Source organism: Parasteatoda tepidariorum, chromosome 11 (genome assembly GCF_982258835.1).
Source record: "Parasteatoda tepidariorum strain Cologne lab strain chromosome 11, Ptep-v5.0, whole genome shotgun sequence".
Classification (NCBI taxonomy): Eukaryota; Metazoa; Arthropoda; class Arachnida; order Araneae; family Theridiidae; genus Parasteatoda; species Parasteatoda tepidariorum.
Genome location: NC_141765.1, coordinates 56,809,324 through 56,833,142, shown reverse-complemented (window position 1 = coordinate 56,833,142; position 23,819 = coordinate 56,809,324). Strand labels below are relative to the sequence as shown.

At 26.7% G+C, this 23,819-nt stretch overlaps 1 protein-coding gene across 2 annotated transcripts in view; it reads right to left on the bottom strand.

The window, feature by feature from the left end:
* mon2 (Mon2 homolog, regulator of endosome-to-Golgi trafficking) overlaps positions 1-23,819 on the bottom strand; it is a 67,135-nt gene that overhangs the window by 5,613 nt on the left and 37,703 nt on the right. For both annotated transcript variants that reach the window (XM_016060444.4, XM_016060445.4), the window contains exons 18-32: positions 17,733-17,820; positions 17,524-17,625; positions 17,340-17,450; positions 16,924-17,099; positions 14,923-15,085; positions 13,697-13,984; positions 13,123-13,257; positions 11,978-12,112; positions 10,902-11,026; positions 9,704-9,898; positions 6,034-6,196; positions 4,975-5,118; positions 4,213-4,341; positions 1,592-1,709; positions 375-441 (exon numbers count right to left, since the gene is read on the bottom strand). In XM_016060444.4, the coding sequence (XP_015915930.1) occupies positions 375-441; positions 1,592-1,709; positions 4,213-4,341; positions 4,975-5,118; positions 6,034-6,196; positions 9,704-9,898; positions 10,902-11,026; positions 11,978-12,112; positions 13,123-13,257; positions 13,697-13,984; positions 14,923-15,085; positions 16,924-17,099; positions 17,340-17,450; positions 17,524-17,625; positions 17,733-17,820 (2,139 nt within the window). The remainder of the gene's footprint in view (positions 1-374; positions 442-1,591; positions 1,710-4,212; positions 4,342-4,974; positions 5,119-6,033; positions 6,197-9,703; positions 9,899-10,901; positions 11,027-11,977; positions 12,113-13,122; positions 13,258-13,696; positions 13,985-14,922; positions 15,086-16,923; positions 17,100-17,339; positions 17,451-17,523; positions 17,626-17,732; positions 17,821-23,819) is intronic.

Sequence of the window (23,819 nt, the reverse complement as noted above, 5' to 3'; positions counted from 1 at the left end):
TTGATGCAAGATAAAGAAATTTAAAAAACTGAGAACTTCAAAAACCATTTTGAAAAACACAGACTATTTTAAATGAATATTAATTATTTTTCTATTTCGCGTTGCAAAAAATACCAACCAGAAAATAAATGAAGATGATCGGGGTATAGAAATGACAGTTTGTGGAACTCATTAAAAAGCACACTGAATACTTTCCAATGCTTCATTTTCTATTTATTTATTTATTGTGTCTTTAGTTTCACTTATATTACAAACATACATATATATACAAAATAAAATAATTCTTCTACCATGAATTAAAAATATGTACAATGCACTTGGTTATATGCCATTAATAGTAACGAATATTTTATGTAAAGAAACAGATAACATACCTTGCAGGAAATAAGAAATCTTCGAGAGCATATGCTAAATCAACCCACATGCCATTAAATTGGGTAGCTAGAAATTATTAATGAAATCATATTAGTTCATAAACTCAGTTGAACAGATTTCTTTTATAATAAAGATTACTACCATTACATCTACATTAAAATCTTCAATAAAAATACAAAAATTAAAAAATTATATAAAATTTGTATTTTTTCAATTTCAATTAAAATTTAATATTTTGTCAGAAAGCTTTTCATTTTATTAAGAAAACAATTGGAAAATTTTTGTGGATATAATGCAAATATTTAAACACAGGTACAATTCAAAAACTATATAAAATTTTAAGGAAAAGGTATATTGCATTTAAATTGCCAAAAATGTTTTCTGCATACTAAATGATTAATTAAAAAATTTAAATATACTTGGCATTTTTTTCTAAATATTACTAAAAACTGTTACTGGATTCGTCTTGAAAATAAATTGGCTGCTTTTTCAACTGATCACTTGACATGCGCTGACTTTAATAAAATATAAAAGCAAAGAACACTTAATACAGTACAGAACCCGTTATCCGGAATTCAGAAAACCGGAAAACCAAAAAACCGGAACGAAATTCGATACATTTCCCCCCTATTTTTTTTTTTTAAATTTTTTCCTCATAAGATTTTAGGATTTTTCTTTCTTTTTTGAAAGATGTTTACCTTATCATCATTTTGGAAATAATCATTAGTGCATTACTTCATCGTTTTTTCCTCTTTTTAAGATTATTTCCAAATTTTTTTTTTTTTTTTTTTAGTTGGGTTTAACAATAAAAAAACGGCTTTTTGTAGCGATTCAGAAAACCGGAAAAATCAGTTATCCGGAATAGCGATGGTCCCGATCGTTCTGGTTAATCGGTTCCCTACTGTAATTTATATCAAATGCATCTAATAAATAATTCTCATTAGCTCATGATGCATCTATAGAAACATCTCTAAAATAGAGCCATAAATACTGATAAAAGTAAAAATTTAAATTTAAAAGTGAAAAATACGTCCTTTTGAACAATTTCTTTTAAAAAAGGTAAAAGGAAGAAAAATTTGTGAATCCCTTCAGCAATGCATTAATGAAGCTTTAACTTAAAGGCTTAAAAGTAAAATAAGAAATGCTTGATAAATTTTCATATATTGAAATTCATTAAACATAAAAGTCATTAAGCATTCACAAAACACAAACTTACGATACTGTCTTGCCATAGGTAGTCCTGCCTGAAGAACTTTGAGCACAGCATTCACAGCCAATTTCCAAGTCATTTGTGATGGACAGGCATATTTCATACTCAGAGGAAGTCTTAAAGCCTAGAAGAAAATTAACAGCTAATAAAGCTCAACAAATCAGAAATATTAAATCAAATGAATGAGTAAAATGACAAACAAATATCTCCGTAAATAAAAGAAATAAAAAAATTTATGCTTATTGGATAATCAGTCTTTTAGTGAATTAGGCAATTTGGAGAGTCATATGCTACAAAAATTAATAAAATTTAGTAAGAAATGCACCAATTATACATATAGTCCTATTAAAAAATGGCTATTGGTGCACAAAATAATGATTTTGCTAAATATTGAATAATTAATATTTCTATATAAATACATACAAAGATTAATTATTTAATACTTGCTGCCACATAGTTCCTTTATGAATACCAAAATTATGAATATCAAGCATCTTAAACCCCTTTTGTAATCTACTAAAAGCGTTATGGTTATTAAATTTGAGAATTTATTTATTTAAGTTTGATCCTATATATTAAAAATTTGTACATTTAAGTTTACATTACCTAGATTCTAAGTCATAGCTGATGCCAAATTGTATGCTCAAAAATTTTACGTAAAATAAAAGTAAATAAATATTAGAATGGATAATAAAAACAACTCATTTCATATATTTCCAGAGCTTATTATGAAATAATGCTAAGTCACAAATTTTTCACAAAAGAATTTTATCAACCTTGATTGTAAAAGTAGTTTACTTCTGTTTTGAGATGTTATCCAATATTCTTTATTAAATCACAAGCTACAACAAAATTACCATAACATGCAAAATTGAGCTGATTAATTTTTTAAACTATGGTTCAAATTCTTTAAGTAATGAAATTGAGTTGACATTTGCTAAAAAAAAGAGACCATGAATGCAAAATTATTATTAATTGCAAAAAAGGAACTAGGCACGTAAAAAGTATTGTTACTTTATATAAATCCAGTGCATAACTGGTTTTCCCACTAACTTATGTTCTAATACTAAATGAAAGAATTCCCAACTTTTACTTTTTTAATTTAATAAAAATTTTAAATATACTGTTAAAAGTCTAATTTATATCAAACCATTAACTATGATTATTTTTATTTATTCTTTTTATTTAAAATCTTTGTTTATATATGTTTATTTCACTATCATCACTACATCCAGTCTAACAATTCTTTCGATGAATTTTTAATGAATTTTTTATCTAAATGGCTTGTTATCTGGAATAATTAATATAAAAAATATATGAGAATATGAAGTATGCATTGTAAAGTTTTGCATGTTTTCATTTTTTACATATTTTACAGACATAAATGACTATTAACAAATCAAATGTACAAGTTAGAAATGTCTGAATCTTCTTAATAAACAGCATGGAGAAATTGTTACGTTCTTTTATCCAACATGAACTATTAATTTTGTTGCTCATAAAATGCTAAATTATCCTTCACCAAGCAATACTAGCTTAACAGAGAATGTAAAAGAAAAAAAAGAAAATGTTATCCTAGGCATTATTATAAACATTTCAGCTTGCTCAATAGTAAAGTAATTTTTTAAAATAATTTATAATTATAAATTTTAAATGTTTTATAATATCTTTAATTAATATAAATTATTTACTTTTATTAAATATGAACTTCTTAATTTATCCTGATTACATTTTAATTTCTTAAATCTTCCAGCAGTATAAGCCTGATAATTTCTATAAATTCTTTTGTATCTCCTTTTATCACCTGGCAAAATAATCAATTATTTGATGTAACTACTGAGTATGAAAATAAATTATCTATTTCTTTCACTCAGAAATATTTTATTTTACTAACTGAGAAACACAGAAATCAAAATATAAAACTAGGAATCTCTAAATAGGTGCAATATAATAGAATAGTTATAACATGCTTACCAAATATATTCAGCAAAAGAGGCCGAAAACTAAATCAGAAAAAATATTTAGTTTGCGGGTAAATAAAATTTAATAGTACCACCACTGGATATTCAAATCTAAATGAGGTTAGGGCCAGTCTTAAAAGACAGATATTTATTTCAAAATGCATTCCCTGTATTCATAATATAAGGCAATGTTTTGTATTTCACTATACAATGTATACATATTATACATTGTATTTCATTAAAAAAAAATACTTATAAAAGCAAATTTAAAAAAAAATTCTACTTTTAACTTTTTTTTAATTTTACACAAGATAATCCCACAATTCCAATTCTAAAAGAAGTGAGGGAATATCTTCCTTTTATCTATATAATGAATAAAACATGCTCCATCGAATGATTTAAAATAACAAAAAATATAAAGAGATATAATCTAAATTTACGAAATAATGTAATGCTTAAGCTTATTAATTTATCATATTCCTTTACAAGAGAAAATTTAAAAAAAAAGAAATTCATCACTTTGCAATTGATAAGAGTTTGCTTAATACAAAAAATCAAATAACACAGGATGAACTCAAAAGACGATTCAGATATAATTTTGTCAATTAAAATCAGAAGTGTCTTCAAATTGGGTTTTCAGAGATTTGCTAAAAGTACTGTAAGTACCTTAATTATTGAATGAAGAACTTGAGAATTAATAATGTTTGGCTGCTGAGCAGTTTGTTGATAGGCAGTCACAACCATTTCAAGAGCTTTTTCGCCAAATGGGACAAAATTCATTGTAACCCAATCAGTCTAAAAGAGAATAAAAATTAAAAAATTATCTACCAGAAAGACAGAAATTTAAATTCAAAAACAACAATTAACTGTAATAATTTTTGTTTATGAATCCAAATATGTAAAACTAAATTATAAATATTGGTATCGTCAGCCAAGTTCTAATACAATACAAAACACAAAATGTTACACATACAGTTTTTTAAACATGGAATTAAAATATTTTAATGTAGCAAAAAAATATTTAAAATACATCAGACCATAAAAAATATTTTTGTAATATCATTGAAGAAAGGACTTTTATCTTAATTTGCATACCATTTTTAATGTATGACATTTTTAATTCATTTGTTTGATATTTATAAATTACCAATATAATTTTTAGACAATCTAGAAAACTTAAAATAATCCTGCAGTGCAATAAAATGAATAACTATACACATGATAAAACTGTTGCAAAAAGTGTAATAAATAAGATGTATTCTTCTAAAATGTAATTAATGTATTCAACTTTCTTTTTTCTGAACAATGGTTTAAATTGGGTGCAAAATAAAACATTATTCAAGAATGGTGAAAACTCATTACAATATTTTTCGAGCATATTATAAAAATTAATATTCATATAAAATTAATAAGGGTAAAATAACTTACTCCAGAGACTTTTAGGTTCACAAAAGCTCGAGTTCTCAACTGTCCATAAGGAGGTGCATTGCATGCATAGGATGAAAATACTAGGAGTTGATTGAAAATTACAGGAAGCAATGATGATATATTTTCATTTCCATTTAAAGCTTCCTACAGAAAAATGAAACTGATTCTTTAATACCTAAGGAAATGAAGAATCAAGATTTCTGAACACCTTTAACCCCCTGAGCATTATTCCAAACTTTTTCCTTACTTTAAGCTTCACAATTTACTGTATTAAAAAATGATTTTTCTAATGTTACATCATAGTAGTATATATCAAGGAAATCAGTACAATTTTGCCCAGAGGCTGGATGCTTGGAGGGTTAAATACTATTCGAATCATTTACATGTATTTTAATATAAAAGTTTATATAGAAACTCCTAATTGAAAAATGCATATAATCACAGTTTCTATTTCATGATCTTCATACTATTTTTTATAGAGGAACTACATAAAAGTATAATCTTACAGGCACATACTTAAATTTATTATAGTTTATAAATATTAAATACAGTAAAACTCCTATAATCAGAGTCAATGTTGATTAGATAAGATATCTAAAATTTTGAAATAAGTAGTATTTTCTATCGTGAAATTCATAAACATGCCTAAAAATACAAATTAAGAAAACAAGAATAAATTTTAACAGTATCAAAATAGGGAACTGTAAGCAATCAAACATTACCAATAATTAGCAAACAAATTAAAGCATCATTTTTCTATCAATATAAAGTTATTCTTAAATACAATACAATCTAAGAAACTAAATCTATTGTTTCTATTAATCTATTTAATAATTTTATCTAATTACTGGATATTACTGTTGAAAAGATAAAGAAAAAGTGGAGGGGCATTCTTTTGAATTAAAGATTGTTTCAAAATCACAAGTCATAAAATCATGTCATAATATAATAATTTAAAACCTAATCATGAAAAACAGTAGAAACATTCAAAGCTTAGTAATTAAACAAATATATTAAAAAATATATTTCTTGAAAAAAGTAATATCTGAGAGTACAAACCTTTAACAACATATTCATAGACTGCAATATAGAATCTTGCAAAGTTGTTAAAACTACCTCTGTTAAAGAAGGTAAAATAAATGGTGAAGTTTCACCATGAACAGGTACAGCCACTGCATTTTGCAAGACAGTAGCTAATTTCTGAAAATCAGAAGCAACAAACCTGAAAAAAAAAACTTCAGTTAATACACAATTGCAAAATACTTCCAAATAGGGTGTCAATAATTTAAATCAAATGACTTGATCAAGTCAGCAATTTAGATGAATTGACTGTTTTTTTTTTAAAGGAATTTGATGATTTAAGTATAAAAAACAATGATTTGAATAATTTGTCATGCTTTTAAATAGATTTCATGCATTGTTGTTGCTCTCATCGGCCATTACGGCAGAGGGGGTGCAATTGTTCTTGTTTTCCAGTGCAGCTATCCATGGCCAAGAATTCGACTTCTGCGACACTCATACATCACACCTGCTTATAGGGCGGACCCATTCATTCATCTTCAGATCATAATTTTGACCTGAACCAGAGAACAATCAATCTCCAATTCAGTACCCCTAGAGGTACTGATTTGATAAGGGAACATGGAGGACCTTACGGATTTAACCTCCACCAGTCACCATTTACTACACGGGGAATCATCAACAGCCTGGATTTGAAGTCCCGTTCTCACAAGCGTGAGTCCAGCGCTCTGTCAACCAGGCATTTCATGCATTGATATAACTAAGTGAATTTTTTAAAGCAATTAAAGTTTTTTTTTTTTTTGTAAAAAAAAATTTTAACAATCTGCAAACTTTTCACACATAAACTAGTAAAAAATAAACAAAAAATTTATCTTTTTTTTTAAAAGTAATATGTGATAATTGCTGACAAAAAATAAAAATAATTAATTAAAATAGCGAAAAATAATTGTTCATATTTAAAAATAATTTTATAATGTTTTTTTTTATGTAGATATATGTAATTATTTCTTCATATTTACTAGATTTATATAGATATTATTTTCGCACTAGATACATGCAAAAAAAATTATATGCTGCTTTACAATAAAAACATATCAAGAGTGCAAATTTATTAACAACATGAGCATTTCTAAAATCAAATTGGATCAGGATCAACATCAACTTTGAATGAACACTTTTCCTATCACAAATTAAATATGATTAAAAGCAGTTACATATGAGTTACAGATGAGTTTAAAATAATTTTTTTTTTTTTAAAAACATCAGGGAGGGTTATATCGAGGGTTATATAGGGAGGGTGATATTATATACTTGACTTGATTTTGTAGAAATTTTCAGGTTATGGTCGTTATATAAAACTAAAAGGTGCATGTTTTTTCATTTTAGCAAAAACAATAGTTTTCTTTTTTTTTGGGGGGGGGAGTAAAAACTGAAGATCCTCTAGAATTCTGAGAGAAGCACATCAATTTACAAATGTCAGCATATAATGTGAAACAAGTGAATCCCAGCACTGGCTATTATTTTATGTTCCACTAAGTTCACACAACTAATAAGATAAAAATACTTTCAGACTTTTGCACCAGTCATTCAAAGATCTTCGCAAAAAGGCTTTTTTAAGACTTTGAACACTAGTAACAACTAAATCTACCCTTGAATACTAAATCTACTAGTTCCAACAGTGAAGTTTTTTTTGGGGGGGGAGTAAAAACTGAAGATCCTCTAGAATTCTGAGAGAAGCACATCAATTTACAAGTGGCGGCATATAATGTGAAACAAGTGAATCCCAGCACTGGCTATTATTTTATGTTCCACTAAGTTCACACAACTAATAAGATAAAAATATTTTCAGACTTTTGCACCAGTCATTCAAAGATCTTCGCAAAAAGGCTTTTTTAAGACTTTGAACACTAGTAACAACTAAATCTACCCTTGAATACTAAATCTACTAGTTCCAACAGTGAACTACAAAGGCATATATTTCTGTGAATACATACCAATGAATAGTATCTAAAAAAATAAACATGTGTGGGGTATATTGATTGTGACCTTAAAATTGAACTTCAAATACCAAGAAACTAAAACTTTGTACAACTTTCAAGGTCATTAACTGTCTTCACTAAAGCTCGATAACTAGAAAAAAAGTCTAAAGTACAGCAGAAATAAAATCAATTCTCAGATCTATAGTTACCAATTCAAATTTTATATAATATGTCCCTCAAGTGTGAAGCGTACCAAAGTAATTGAATACATAAATAGTTGTGTGAAAGCTGTTAATTATTTTTAAAAAATGTGATTAAGGCCCAATATGAATATCTGAAATTAGCACCATCTCTCAAGGTGAGTTGCTGTCTCAATCTAGAATTCACTGTCTTTGGCTCACACTTTGCAATCTAGACAAGTGACATAGCGTTTAGATGTACTTTTTAAGCTGAATTAAATACAACCTCACCCAGGTTGATACAACTAATAGATCAAAAGTTATAAAAGATATTATAGATAAATAGTACATTACATTGTTATACAGACAAAGTTTTAGATACTATGGATGCTTTAGAATTAAGGAAATGAAATAAAATCAAGTAAATGAGATGAAAACCAATTTGTTATCAACAGTTTCGGAAATATTTAATACCTCATCTTTAACATATTAACTGTTATAAAATAACAACTTCAGTAACTAGTTTCAGAGGAGAGCCAATAGCAAGACAGTAAATAAAAATCAGTTAGTAAGAAAATACATTAAACATAAAAAAAATACACCTGAAACAATATGTCACAACCCTTGAGCTGGCACACCAAGTTCAATACCGGTTAGTTGAATGTAAACAAGAGAAAAATAAAAAAGGAGCCAAGAGAAGTAGTTACTCATTGACATGTATTCATGGAAATATATACCTTTGTGGTTCACTAATGGTGATAGTAGATTTTGATGGTCAAAGCCTAAGAAAAAAGCCTTTTTTTTGAAGAATTTTGAATGATCTGTGACCTTTGATGTAGAGGTCCACAGAAAGTATGTCTTAATAGTTACTGTAAACATTATGGAACCTAAAATAACGGTTTGCACATTTTACAAGTACTGCCACTTGTAAATTAAAGTGTTTTTCTCAAAATTCCAGATGATCTTCAGCTTTTACCCCCAAAACATCAATTTTTTTTAAATGTGTGTTTAATAGTTTTACACAAAGAATATGACCTGAAAATTTCAAGAAAATCAAAAATTTCAAGCATCCAAACCTGCCTGATTTGTTGATTCTTTTTTTAAAAAAAAGAACTGGCTCTTAAAAAAAATAAAAAGTTTAACATAAAAGGATACAGAATAATGCATTATGAATAGTTATAGGAAAAATCCTACATAAAGATCTTCTCCCTCCTCAAAGTTATACCTCAATGATACATACAATCTAGTTCATAGAATTTAATCTCTTGTTTCTAACTTGACTAAGCTATGTAGTTAGTTATTTTATTAATCAATTTAAATATAATTTTTGAAATTTGGAAAATCACTTTTTTTTGTAAAATAACTTGTCTTTTAAACTAAAAACATTAAATATGATGAAAAAATTAAATGTTTCTGATTTGGAATAAGCAGACAAACAAGTGAGAATAAAAAATATAACCCTGTAAAAAACTATCCATAAAATACACTGCATTATTTTATTCACATAAGCTGCAAAATATTTTCAAAAATACTTTATAATTTTCTTGTTACCTTTCCTTTATATGCTGGAAGAGAGATGGAAATATTTGAATTAATGCAGTCAGAAATTGTTGCGCAGGTACATAAAGCATGGAATAATCATTTTTTGCATGAGCATTATCAATCAATCGATCTGGAGGAGGTTTTGTGCTTTCTATTCCGATGTTATACCAAACTTTCCAGGCAGCACTCCATAAAGCAACTTCACTGGAAAATGATAATGAACACTAATATATTTAATTTTGCATGTCAGTCAATATAAAATAATATTACACATCTACTGATCTTCTATATAAACATTACTCCCATAATTGTTATCAATAGTTTTCTCTGAAAAATAGCTATATAAATGCAAAAGGACTAAGCAATTGTTTGTCTCAAATTTTAGATTTGATCATTAACCATTATGTAATATCAAATAACGTAAAAATTTAAATATCTTATAATTCAAAATTTTTCAACTATACTTAATGAAGTAAAATCAAAAAATAAATAATTAATTAAAACGTTTTATCTATATAGATTTTCTTGATAAAAATAAAAAATTGCGTATAAAAAAATTTTATTCACTTAATTAGTTTCAGAGATATGGCATAACATGCTAAAAGTAAAATTAACATGATGTGTTTCAAACTTTTGACTGCTTTCAAGACTAAACAATTAAGATATATTTTTCAGATTACGGCCTAAATCGGTAAATAAAGAATTATTTTCTTAAAAAAAGGATCACAAGATAAATTAAATTGTTATCTTATTTGATACATTAAGCTTTTCACATTTGTGAGAAAAAGTAAATTTGTAATGCAAGAATAAATATTACCTGGTATAACAAATGCTAAGTTTCTAAAATATACATGATTAAATCTAATGTAATACACAAAAATTATATTTAATAAGTTCACATTTAGCAATCCTGTATACAATTGCCATTTGTGGAACACTGTGTTCTTTCCATGAAATCGCCCATTTTTTGTCATGATAATTGTGACTTTAAACCACATATGCAGGATTAACAAGGTTTAGATTATTTGTGTTCTATTATAATAATAATTTCTCTAAATTGACACTTTTTTAAACCGATAAGATTTTCACTAATTTTTCCATAACAACTCATTATATAACAATAAGTAATGCTTCTCTAATTACTAAAACCTCAAAGAATGCTAGTAGTAAAAGTTTTTGGCTTTGAGAACGATAGGAAGATACATACGTTTGTAAAGAAGATTCCTCATCATTCTGAGTAACAGGTTCAACTTTTACTTTTCCATTTCTTGGCTCCTGATAATGACTGATGTTCAAAATTTCTTGAAAACTTTTCAAAGCAGAAAAAGAAACCTGAAAATAATTAAGAGACTTAGAAATAATAAGCAACATTTTTATTTCATTAATTTATATGGCACAAAATAATAAGGATCATAAAAATATGGTTACACAGAAAACAAGATTTTTTTAAAATTGTTTTTGCTAGTTTTAGCTAATCTGATATCTGCTGATTCCAACACATTCCGGGTTTTACTTTGAATAATGATCTGTTTTGTGTATCATATCTGAGAATGTTCATAAACTTCTAAAATTTACGAATAATGAAAAATTTATCTCCTAAAGGGTCATATGTTGAATTCTTTACATATCACACAGCTCAAAGATGAAGATTACAAAATTATGCAACATACTCAAAAGCATATTATTCCCTGTATTAATTTTAGCTCTTCGACTAGCAGAACAAAAAAGATCAACAAAATTAGATAATTAAAGTGAACGAATATTTTAACCTTTTAATTGGATTTCTAATTAATAATATACTTAAACTAATTGTGGTAGGTACTTTATTTACATCGCACTGGGGATGCACAATGGGCTATTGGCAATGGTCTGGAAAACATTCCTGAGGATGATCCGAAGACAAGCCATCGCAATTTTGATCCTCTGTGAAGGGGATGGCTCCCCTACTTTGGTAGCCTGACAACCTGCGCAACGACGAGCACTTTATGGTAGAACAGTTTAACGAGGACCAATACCATGCACCCTCGGTCCCTACACAGGTTGATCAAAGTGGTCACCCACCCGCTTAATGACCACAGCCAGCGATGCTCGACTTCGGTGTTCTACTGGGAACCATGTCTTTGCGATCAGTCCTGTGTGGGACAAACAAATTGTGGAAATAAAGGTCAAGAAATCATAATGGCACATTATAACTCACATTAAGCAAGGCTTCTAAAGTTTAAGAGAAGGTTCTAAACTTTGAACTATTTCACACCAGAGCTTAATTTAATAAATAAAACAAACCTCATTATTTTTACTTAATGATGAACTTTCAATGAACTCCAGAAGTAATGCCCATGCTCTTGGAAAATCTCCTAGTTTCTGCAAAACATCACGTTTGGTGTGAAAAATTCTAGCAACACCAGATAAACTCAAAACCTAAAAATTTAATAATAATGAAATTATAGGAAGGTATGAATAAGCAAATGCATTTGAACATGAAAAACATGAAAAGATATATTAGAAATTTAAAGGCTTGGTACAAAAAAAGATGTATCATATTTTTTAATGTTTGGAGTTAGTGTTAGAAAAAAAAAAGAGAAAAAGCATTTTGTTTGATTTAAAAAAGATATCATTCTAAGCATTTCTTTTTGCTAGTATAAAAGAGAATCTTGTTAGTTTGTTATCACATGATCAAACACTTTTTTTATGATTTATAGAACATGTAAAATTTGGAACTACTTCATTTTGCAACGAATCAATCTATTATAGCTGTTAAAAAATGATGACAACCACACTAATTTTCTTTCAAACTGTAGAAGGCTGTGAAACGAGTTTTATATAAGCCTTCATTATTTAATTAATTTTTTTCACTAAAAGCAGAATATTAAAAACTAATAAGCAATCCTTTGATATAATCTGCACTGCAGTGTACAGTTTTTGTAACTGATATTTTTATTAACTCAAAATGGATATGTTTGAAAATAATAATAGGACTTAATAATTGTACATGAAAACAAACATAAAAAACCTCTTAGCTCTAAAACATAATAAATATAATATGTAGTAGACAGTAGATACATAGAAACTAATAGATACAGCTTGTTAAACAAGTTTTCTAGCAATGATAAATTTTATAACTTAAATTATAATTTTTTTCTATTTCATAACAAAGAATAATTTGTTTTGCTTTATTACGGAGAACATGAATAAAACAAAATTGATAGCACCACCAATTTTAAATCGAACAATAAAATTAAATTATGATGTAATATAAGAGCCTAAGAAAGAAATAAAATAGAGAATTAAAAACCATTTTAAACATATTCAAGCACAATTTCAAAATACTCATTTTTAAATCCTGACAGATCTTAAAATACTTCATTATTATTAGAAAAGTAACTAATGATTACAAAAAAATAATAAATTGGATATATTAGTGAGCTTACTTGAGTCTCAGCCCACTGCTTTTGAGCTGTGTTTCTTGAGTGATGAATAAGAATATTTCCACCCATATCAGTAATTTTATCAGTAGATGCAGTTCCAGATAAAGATCTTACTCTATCAAGCAGAGGAAAGAGAACCTACACAAATAAAATCCCCAAACTATAATACTATTTAATGCAAAATATAGTAAAATTTTCTATGAAAAATATTTTTCAGTCATAAAGAATAGAAATGATTATAATGAGTGTGTAAAAATAAGAACCGAATTTTAATAAATCTATTACACAAATAATATAATAACTTTGTAATGTGCTGTATATGTCTCTTCTAATAATTTTATATCCAAATATTTTTATTCATTTTTTTTCTATTATACTAGTTAAATATAAATAAGCAAAATGAAGAAGATTTTGTTTGATTCCAAAAAACAATGCTTTTGCAAAAATAATTTGTAGAATTATTTAAATTATTGAATGAGTTCTTTTAATATAGCAAGTTCCCAAAACTCTTCAAATTTCAGCTAATAATGAAAATGTACTTCAACCTGGATATATTCATACTAATATATTGACTTACTTGCCAAAGTACAACCTGCCATGTTGTTTGCTGCAACAATGATCCGTGAGCACTTAAAGTAGAAAACAATGTTTGACCAGCACTTTTTCGAACTGCAGGTCTTGAGTCAACACAAAGATCTCCTAGTCTACAAAACAAACTCAACCACAATTTATCGAATGGCAACAAAGGAAAACCAAAGTTAGAAATCTGTAATGAATTCAAGGAAGTGAGTTCTTCATCAGTGGCTGAGGACAAATTTTGAGAAATTTTTTCTTTATTCTGGAACAAATGATCAGCAATATTCCACTAAAAGAAAAAGATATAAAATTCATAAAAATAGAGATACAAGTTTTGCATTATTTTTAACATGCAACATTATTTTCACATATGGAATAATTTAATGAAACAACAAAATTAGGACTAAAAATGATTAAACAAATTTACTTTAAGTCTAGGCATGCTAAAGCTTTCCAAATAAAAACTTTTTTAACATATTTGCATAAAAAAGTTAGACACCATAATTTATAATGATTTTATGGAAACAGTATTTTTGTATCATGCAATAATCAAAATTGCTTTAACAACTTGAAGAAATTGATTGAAATATTCAGCAATTTTGACATTCATTTTTCAAGAAATATATATATATATATATATATATATATATATATATATATATATATATATATATATATATATATATATATATATATATATATATATCAGTACGCTACATGGAAATTATAAACTTTATTATTTATCTTTAAATTCTAAAAAAAATTATTATTCATAACTAATGATTATCATTTAAGTGCAGTTCTTTTAATGTATAGGTTTTGATTACTATTTGTTTAATGAGACAGTAAGGAAGAGCTTTACAATTTCTTGACCATGAATAACATTTATAGAATTATGCATTATTCAAAGTTAACATTTTATTTAAAAAATATACTTCTTATAATAGAAATATACTTCTTATTATAGAAATATACTTCTTATTATACATCTCATTATCATGTATAGAATTTATACATTAACATTAATAATGCAATTTATGAAAAAATCTTCTAAAACATTAAAACCCTTTAACCTTATAAAATTTTTGAATTCCACTTGCAAAGAAAAAAAGTATTCTATTAGAGTCTAATGCCAGTAGTTTATTTCACCTAATTGAGGTGCAGAAGAATAACAATAAAAATATTGTTAAAGTTACAAAGTGAAATAGAATGAAATACTGCACTTACAAGAAGGCCAATAGCTGCTAAAGAAACATTTAGTTCTTGTGTTTGAGAGCCAAATTTGGCAGCTGCATCTACACATAACTGCAAACAAGTACATGGCATTACTGGTGGGTAATCAGCAACAACAAGTTGAAGGCACTGAAAGGCTGATCGTATCAATGACTCACTAAAAAATTAGAACAAAAATGACAAACATTAAAAAATATTAAAGAAAATACAGCTTTGGGAAATGGATGATTGGCAATAACATAGTGTATACAATAATGGACACTAACTTTTTAAAATATGACAAAATTAAACAGTACAAATATACTGTAAATCCCGAAATAAAACTATTAATATTTTAACCTTACTTTTGGAGGCTTTCAATTATAAAGCCAAATTCATTTTAAAAAATGCACAATATTGTCTACTTAAGGTAGAATTACATAAATGGTGACAGAAACTATGCCCTAAAGTGAAAATAAAAAGAAATAAATCAAAAATGATGAAAGATTAGAGAGGCTCTTAGAGTTAGTTAAATCCTATATATCTCCTAAAAATAAACTCCCATAAAGGCTATTTTACTGCAACAAAAGCAACATTTCATAAACTTTTTAAAATAAATGATTATTTAAGAACTCTCCTAGTATTTTTGCAGCTTGGAACAGAAAAAAATTTAGTTCACAAAAATTTAGCCCAAACAACTACTCTCCTGATTTAAACAAATGGAATGATATTTTCCAGATGGTTGTGACCCCCCAACCATCCTCCATATCCAAACCCGTTAAAATAAGTATACTTATTCAGAGAGAGTAAGCTTTTGGTTTTTAGCAAGTGATCATGAATTCTTCAAGGTGAGATATATATATTGCTTACTGTACATACTTGTATAGACCAAGTAGATATTTTTTTCAGCTGCCTACCACTTTAGATTTAAAAATTGCCCTTTGCAATTTTATATATAAATATTTATGCTATTACCATAGCTATGTGCTAATAAATATAAACCGGATGGAAGAGTCATGGTAGTCAGAACTATCTAGTCAAAATACTTGTGCTAGGGCGACACTGTAAAGAAGGGCCGTGTTTAGTGTCACTTACTATGTATTTTAAAGTATGAATTTCTCAAGACATCTCAATTAAAAAGATTTTACACCATTTTCATTTGCAATTACACTGCCATCCATGAACCCAAATTCATTAGTCTGCAAGTCAAATTAGGGTACATTTCTGGAAAATCCAAATCAGCAGTAAAAAATATGGGTTTCATTTTAAAATTTTGAAGTTAACCTGCTTCCACACCTTACCTCAGACGTGGGACTGGGATTTCAAGTTTGGATCATTGAAGGCATCTTTTGAAAATATTTCAAGAGTTTACTTTTAGATATTTGATGTAACATGTGTTTCAATCTACACACATTTCGCACACTCAGTTGAATAAAATGACAAAAACACCTTCTGAAGTGTATGAAAGCTCAAACATAGAACACATTTTTCATAATTTGCAATTTAGTTTTAGTTCTCTCTTTACAGTTTATTGCACTTGCGTACTTCTTAGACTTGCGCACTTCTACCAAAGAGTCAATCTCCCCTACAACACGAACTTTCTTGTGGAAGTGGCACTAGTCACAATCAAATCTTGGAAAATATCATAATTGTGCCTAAAATTGTACTTGCTTCTGAATCAACTTTTAATATTCAATAGCATTCAGGTTATTTTTCTAAGATTGCTTCAATTAAATGTTGGTAAATAAAAGTAATTAGATATGCACTTATGTGCCACTGAAATGCCTGCCACATGCTACCTACTGGCATACATGCCATTAGTTCTTCATCTCTATCGTAATAGAACAAGAGTAAAATCAACTAAATACCATTTATTTAATTTATATCAAAAATCATGATTAAGATTTTGCAGCTATGTTGCTCAATAGTTTCCACAGATTTAGGACAGCTATTAAATTTTTAAAAAAAGGATGATTATGTAATTAATTTTTAATTTACAGAAATCCAAAAAAATACCCATGATCTTCATTTATTGCACCAATTACATCTAGAAGTTGAGGCCATCCACTAGATATAATATCACCACTACTGTGAAGAACTTGTAATGCACAATCTAACTGTTTCTGTCTTATATCAGGATGAGAAATGGAGGATAGTTCTTGCAGTGGACTTAACAACATTGTTTGCAATTTCTGCAATAAAGAAATTATAATAAAATATAAAATTAGAGCTAAAGTAAGTATAATGTAAAATATAAATAAAATATAACGTGAAAGACATAAAAATACAAAGAGAGATATTAAGCGTTTCAAAACAGACATTGTTTGTAAATTGTTCTTAACTAAAAATTAGAAATTATTTTTTAAATTGAAATAAATGTTGAGCACACATTAAAAAAATAGCAATAAATCAATGTTACAATATCATCTTACTTTATTTTCTTTGAGAGATGGTTCATATTTATGATAAAGAGCAGCTTTTACCAAAAATGTTACAGCTTCTGCTCCCCATTCTCGCATTCTGATATGTGGATGTTGGCAAACCTTAAATGAAACCATAAATATATTTGGATAAAATCAAATATTTTTAATCAAAAAAATATTTTTAAAAACTCACTTCCAACAGATGATTAGTCACTGGCCTCCAAAGTACATCAACACGAAATAAGTTCACAAGACCAGTTTCTAACAGCTTAGCTACAGCAAAAAGTGAAGGTTCCTATAAATAAAACAGTAAATAACTTAAAAATTGACAAATATACATGAGTACTATCCAAGACTTTCACAAGATAGCAATGATAATAAAAGAATAAAATCTATACATACTCTATTGGTGTAAGCTAATTCCATAGATTCAGATGACAATTTACAAAGTGCATCAATCAAGTGATGTAAAGCTACCTCATCTAGATATCTAAAGAAAACAAATATAAATGAATAAAATGATATAGTAGAAACGTCAATGATTAAAAAATAATTTAAATTCATTAAATGATAAATTTGCTTTAAATTGGCTAAGTCAGAAATATGCATTTTCTCCAAAATACAAAAAACAGTGTAAATATAGTTATTATATTGAACATTGTCAAACTCATAATTTTACTTTTTTTACAACAAATACAAGAGAAAACTGACATAAAATATTATATGGTTTGTAGTGAGAAATTTAATTTGACAAAAAACACTGTTCTAAAAATAACTAAAGCATTTAACTAACTAAATTATGTTCAATTAAGCAAATAACCTTTTGAAAGGTGGTGTTAAACGCTTTACTAAAAATATTTATTTTTGATTTAATACAGTGTAGAGCAAATAGCTAGATTGAAGATTATTCTTAACTATAAAAAAATTAACTTAAAGAGGTCACAAACTGTTTAAGTTAAAATAGGTTTTGCAAGGCAGGTAAACATACAGAGCTTATACATATATTGCATACATAAATATGAGCATTTGATCAGTTAAAATATTCAATTTAAAATCATATTGTTTACATTTAATTAAAACACTGATTTCACTATTGTAAATAGGTACAGAAAAGGTTAGAGGCAACCATCTAACAATGAAGGAAGAACTATAAAAAAAGACAATCATAAAGTAAAAATAATAAAAGGAAAAACTATGAAAGCACTCTAGAATAACAAAGGTATTTTGTTTCATCAAAACTGTATCTTCTCATCAAAAATGTAAATAATAAATTTCTAAGAAGAAAATTACCAACATTACATTACAACCACCACCAGCTGTCAAAATAAAAATACCAGAACTAGAAATTGAGTTTAAGATTATTTACTGAAGAAAAGAAACATTCAAAACCTGCAAAAGTTGTAAGATTCTTTGGCAGAAAAATAAAAACAAAAATTAGACTAAATGACACTAATTTTTATTAATTAAGAAGTGAAATCATTTAATTAATAAGTTTTACACTAACCAAACGTTTTTGTAACATGGCATTTATTGCTAAATTACAGGCTATTGCTAAACTATAAACTGTATACATATAGCCAGACTATATTTTGAGTAAAAACCTTACTAACAAAATTGCTGCAAACTTTGCAGCTAAAGCATTTATATTTTTAATTGTTTACCAATTGCGATAAAACTAATAAAATACTAATAGAGATAAATAAAAAATAGTTTAAAACACATATTTAAAAAAAGCTAATTAATCAAAAACTAATTTAAATAACTGCTTATGTGATATTACATTAATAATTAATTTTCTAAGAGTCTTTTTGATAGGAGTAATCAATATGTCCCCACCAATTTATGTGTTTTATGAAACAGAAATAATATATCATAAGTAAGAATGAGAAAAAAAGAAAATTAAAAATAATACAGAAGGACAACTAAAATTCAAACTCAAAAAAAAAATCTGATCAGACTAAAAACAGCAGATCTTAGATTATATGCAGACTTTTAAAATTTTAAAGGCACATTAATAAGATAATTTTATGCAGAATTTGTACACTGTCAACTAGCTGAGGGCTGCAGATAAAGGGAACTAAGATTTTAGAATCCATTTTATTGAATATTACATAATACAAGAAAATTTCTTTTTATTTAAGGTTTGTAATAAATTCTAGTGAAGAAAAAATTATTTTACAATGTAGAAAAAAGTTATAACTAGCATAAAAAAATTAGAAATGGAAAATGGTAAACCAACCAACAAATTAAGTAAAATTATGATATGTTACAAGACTTCCCATAGTTACAAAAATTTTGCAGACATCCATTCAAACTCAAAAAACAAAAATATATTTTAAGCATAATTGTTATCATACCTTTTTTTAAAAAAAAATTATTAATAACATAGAGATTTTATTTTGCCAACTAAAATTGAAAAAAGGAAAACTAAAATGGTTTAATATCAAATCATTTAATTATGCATAAATATCTACAAAGCAAAACAAAAATTATTCACGGCATTAAAAAACATACATTGGAATGTGGGTGAGTATTATTTTAGCACTTCAACTGTATCAAATAAAAATTGGAACTGAAAACACAGGAACAAATGATAAACAAGTCTGAAATTTTGATTTGGAATTTTTTCGCTCAAGCAAACATAATGCAAGTGCAATATTATGCATACAAAATGAAACTTCTCTAAAATTGCACAGAAATAATTCTACATGGACAGATAAAATGTTCCTTAAATTTTTGAAAAAAATTAAGGCAAGCCAGCAGTCAACAAGCAGTTGGTTCCATTAAATTTCAATTTGTAAAGTAAAGCTTTTAAGTCTTGCTGCCCTATGAAAAAATTGTACTTAAATTTCCTTTATAGACTATTCCCCAATGAAAAAAAAAGTTTTTTTAATAAAAAATAAATAAAAAAAGAAATGCAGATTAAACTTTAGGAAAGCAGGGACTAATGCTAAATGCTAAGTGGGTAAAAATAATTTGTGATGTATGTTTTTTAAAATTGTGTAAATAAAAATGGTAGCATGTAGTTTATAGCATGTGGTAACTGTGAATAATAATGAATTGGAAATAATAATTAATTGAAAGTTGTATTTAATTTAAATAAAATTTATTTTAAAACATTTGAAAAACATGGTTGTAGTATTAAAGTATCGATGATAATATAGATATAAAAATAAATTTTAAGGTATAATATTAAACAAATATAAAATTTGCTATTAAATGGATTTTAGACATTGAACAGAGAAGGAAGGGAATCAAGAAAAATTCTTTTTACATAAATCCATCCTTCAAGATCAATTCTATATGTTGGAGGTAAAGGACACCATGTCCCAAAAATTTAATTTTTGAGATCAGATTTTAGCATCTTATAACTTTAGAGGAAGTTGAACATGGGGATCTCGCCAACTGCCTAATTCCGCCATTAATGATAGGACGCAGTGTTTTATAACACAAGATAAAGTGAAAAATCTACAACATGGATATGCTATCAACTCAATTTTAGAAACAAAATGACATGGCGTCCTTTACCTCCGACAAACGCTCTAATTATGATTATAACAAAAGAAAAACTTAAGTTGACAAATAAAATTAGTAATAAATTATAATAGTAAATGAAGAAAAACGCTCTAATTATGATTATAACAAAAGAAAAACTTAAGTTGACAAATAAAATTAGTAATAAATTATAATAGTAAATGAAGAAAAACTATCATTTTTAAGTCCAACTATTTAATATCATTTATAATACATAGTTTTGTCATCAGAGCATGTGATACCTGTCATCTCAACATTATCGATAGACTGAAATATATTCGCATGTAAAGAACTAATGAAAAATAAATTAAAATAAAATATTTCAAAAAGAAAAAATTCCATTTGTAAATTGATTCATTTTAGTATCATTTACGATGTTTGTTCATTCTAGACCCGAAAACTTTAATAAATTCATATTACAATTGTATATTAGTGAATGGCTTTTAATAAATTTATTGAAATTTGTTACATGGTACAATATTTCTTTAGTGAAATGATTAAAAAATATTATATAATTATGAAATGTAAATACAATGAGTATTGAAGCTAAATATTTTTGTCAGTTTAACAAATCTGAGAAAATTGAGTTTTTGATTTCAATTGATTTTTTATCAAATCATTAAGAGATGAATTAAAGTTTTTTGGAAAGACAAATCTGAATAACAAAAGATTTGTTGCTGCATTTAAAATAGTGAAAGACCCTCTTACTTCATACTTTTTTAAAATCTTGTCTGTAAATATTATCAAGTTTTTTCATTAAAGAATTAAAGAGTACTAAAAATTTTAAAAGTAATAATACAATAATAAAAAGTAATAAGTAAAAAAAATTTATAAAGCATAAAAGTTTACAAAAATTTAATGCAATTGGTGGACAATCTCTCAAATAAAAATCTTATGGTTAAAAAACTATATGTTCCCTGATCAGCAAAAATTCGAGAGATTACTCAATGCGATTTCAGAGGGAGGAAAAGGAAGCCTGAAATTGAGAATCTCATGCAGAATGCAACAGAGTTGCATATGAGAGTGCTAGAATCCTTCTCACTGAATCGAACTCAATATACATATATGCAGACCCGCAAGTATTTCAACAAATGTGCAAAATTATTGGCGCTTTTATATGCTACAGACTGTCGGTATGCCATAATGGATTGTGGTTGAAATAATTGTAAAAACGTTGAATAGAACAATGTGAAAATTACGCTTTCGTGGCGACACACAATTCGTGGCGAAAATCGACATGGTAAAGAAAATATATAATTTTAATAAAGGGAAAATGAAGAACTTTTTAAAAACACCCGATGAAAAGAGCACCTTTAAGCACTTTTTCAAAAACGCTAAGCACCCTGTTCTTTAAATAACAATCCCAGCTGTGATGGTTTTCAAACTTACATATAAGCTTCAGGGGTGAGAGCAGTAAGAAAGTAAAAAAGAGGAAATCCAAGAATGAATACATATATATATATATATATATATATATATATATATATATATATATATATATATATATATATATATATATATATATATATATATATATACACAATGATATCCAAACCTTTGACAAAAAGAGTGTGACTTTTAAACCATGTGATTATAAATCTCAATGACAAATCCCAATTTTAAAATTGTATATGAACCACATGCATTATTTTAAAATCGTGTGAATAAGTATTGCAATATTTGATTTTAAATAGAAAGAATATGAATCCCGATATGTGGCTTTTAAATCACGTGACTATGAAACTCTATATCGAATTTAAAAAATGTGGAGAAAAAAATCATGATGCGTAATTTTTAGAAAGTGTAAATACAAATCACGATGCATAATTTTTAAATCATGTGAAAACAAATCTTAATGTCTAATTTTTAAATGACATATAAATACAAAAATTAATGTTTGACATTACAACCGCATAAACGAATCACGACATAGGATTTTAAACACGTGAATACGAATCGCTGCATAGGGTTTTAAAAACGCATAAATACATATCGCGATATTGGATTTTTAAACCTTGTAAATAAGAATCGTGATGTACGATATTTAAATCGTGTGAATACGAACCGCAATGCGCAACTTTTAAATCAGGAAAATACGAAAATCGTTGTTTGATATTAAAATCTCGTGAATAAGAATTGAAAATTGGAAATAAATATAATTATTTTATTTCAAAGACCAAATTTTCAGAAAAAGTGGAATATTTATAAAAATTTAAAAAAAATAAAAAAACTATTAGAAAATCGATTTTTTTTTTTATAAAAAGGCTGAAATTCGAGAGACAAAAGCGAAAAATCTAATCCCTGAAGCTTGCATAGCTACACAAAATTTAATTCATCAAATAATAATCAATAGAACAAGAATCAGTCCTGGCTCTCTATTCTAAAACTGCTTGGCATTAAATTAAAATAACTTTTAACAGATAAAGTATTTTTAACAAATTGGTCACCAAGAAACATGGATATACTTTTGTATTCAACAAATGGAATGCATTTTCTCCTTAAGTAGTTTAGAATTCGGTTGAACTGTTAAACTTTATTAAAAGGTTATTAAGTATAAAATACAATGTAATTGTATCTAAAAGCATTAAATGAAACTACTTTTGAATAATTTTGATCCTAGTTTAAATGTTTCATTTAAACAAAACCTTGATGGAAACTTTTCAAAAATGCCAAATAAAGATTGGTATACTAAATTGATAAGGGCCAATTGCTTGCATTTCAAACACCTGAGATACTATATGCAAGTGAATTGTCATTAAGTACTTACCCTATTTACAGATGCATTAGTATATAAATTAAGCAAACCATATCCTAATTTTTTTTTATTTCATAATATATTTTAAGTACAATTTGTATCAAAACTGTTCTCTTACTAATTCACTCATATGGGAAATAAAAATTTTAATTTCCAGTAATTAATAGATAAAAGTGAATGTAAATAAAGTTAAATATGAA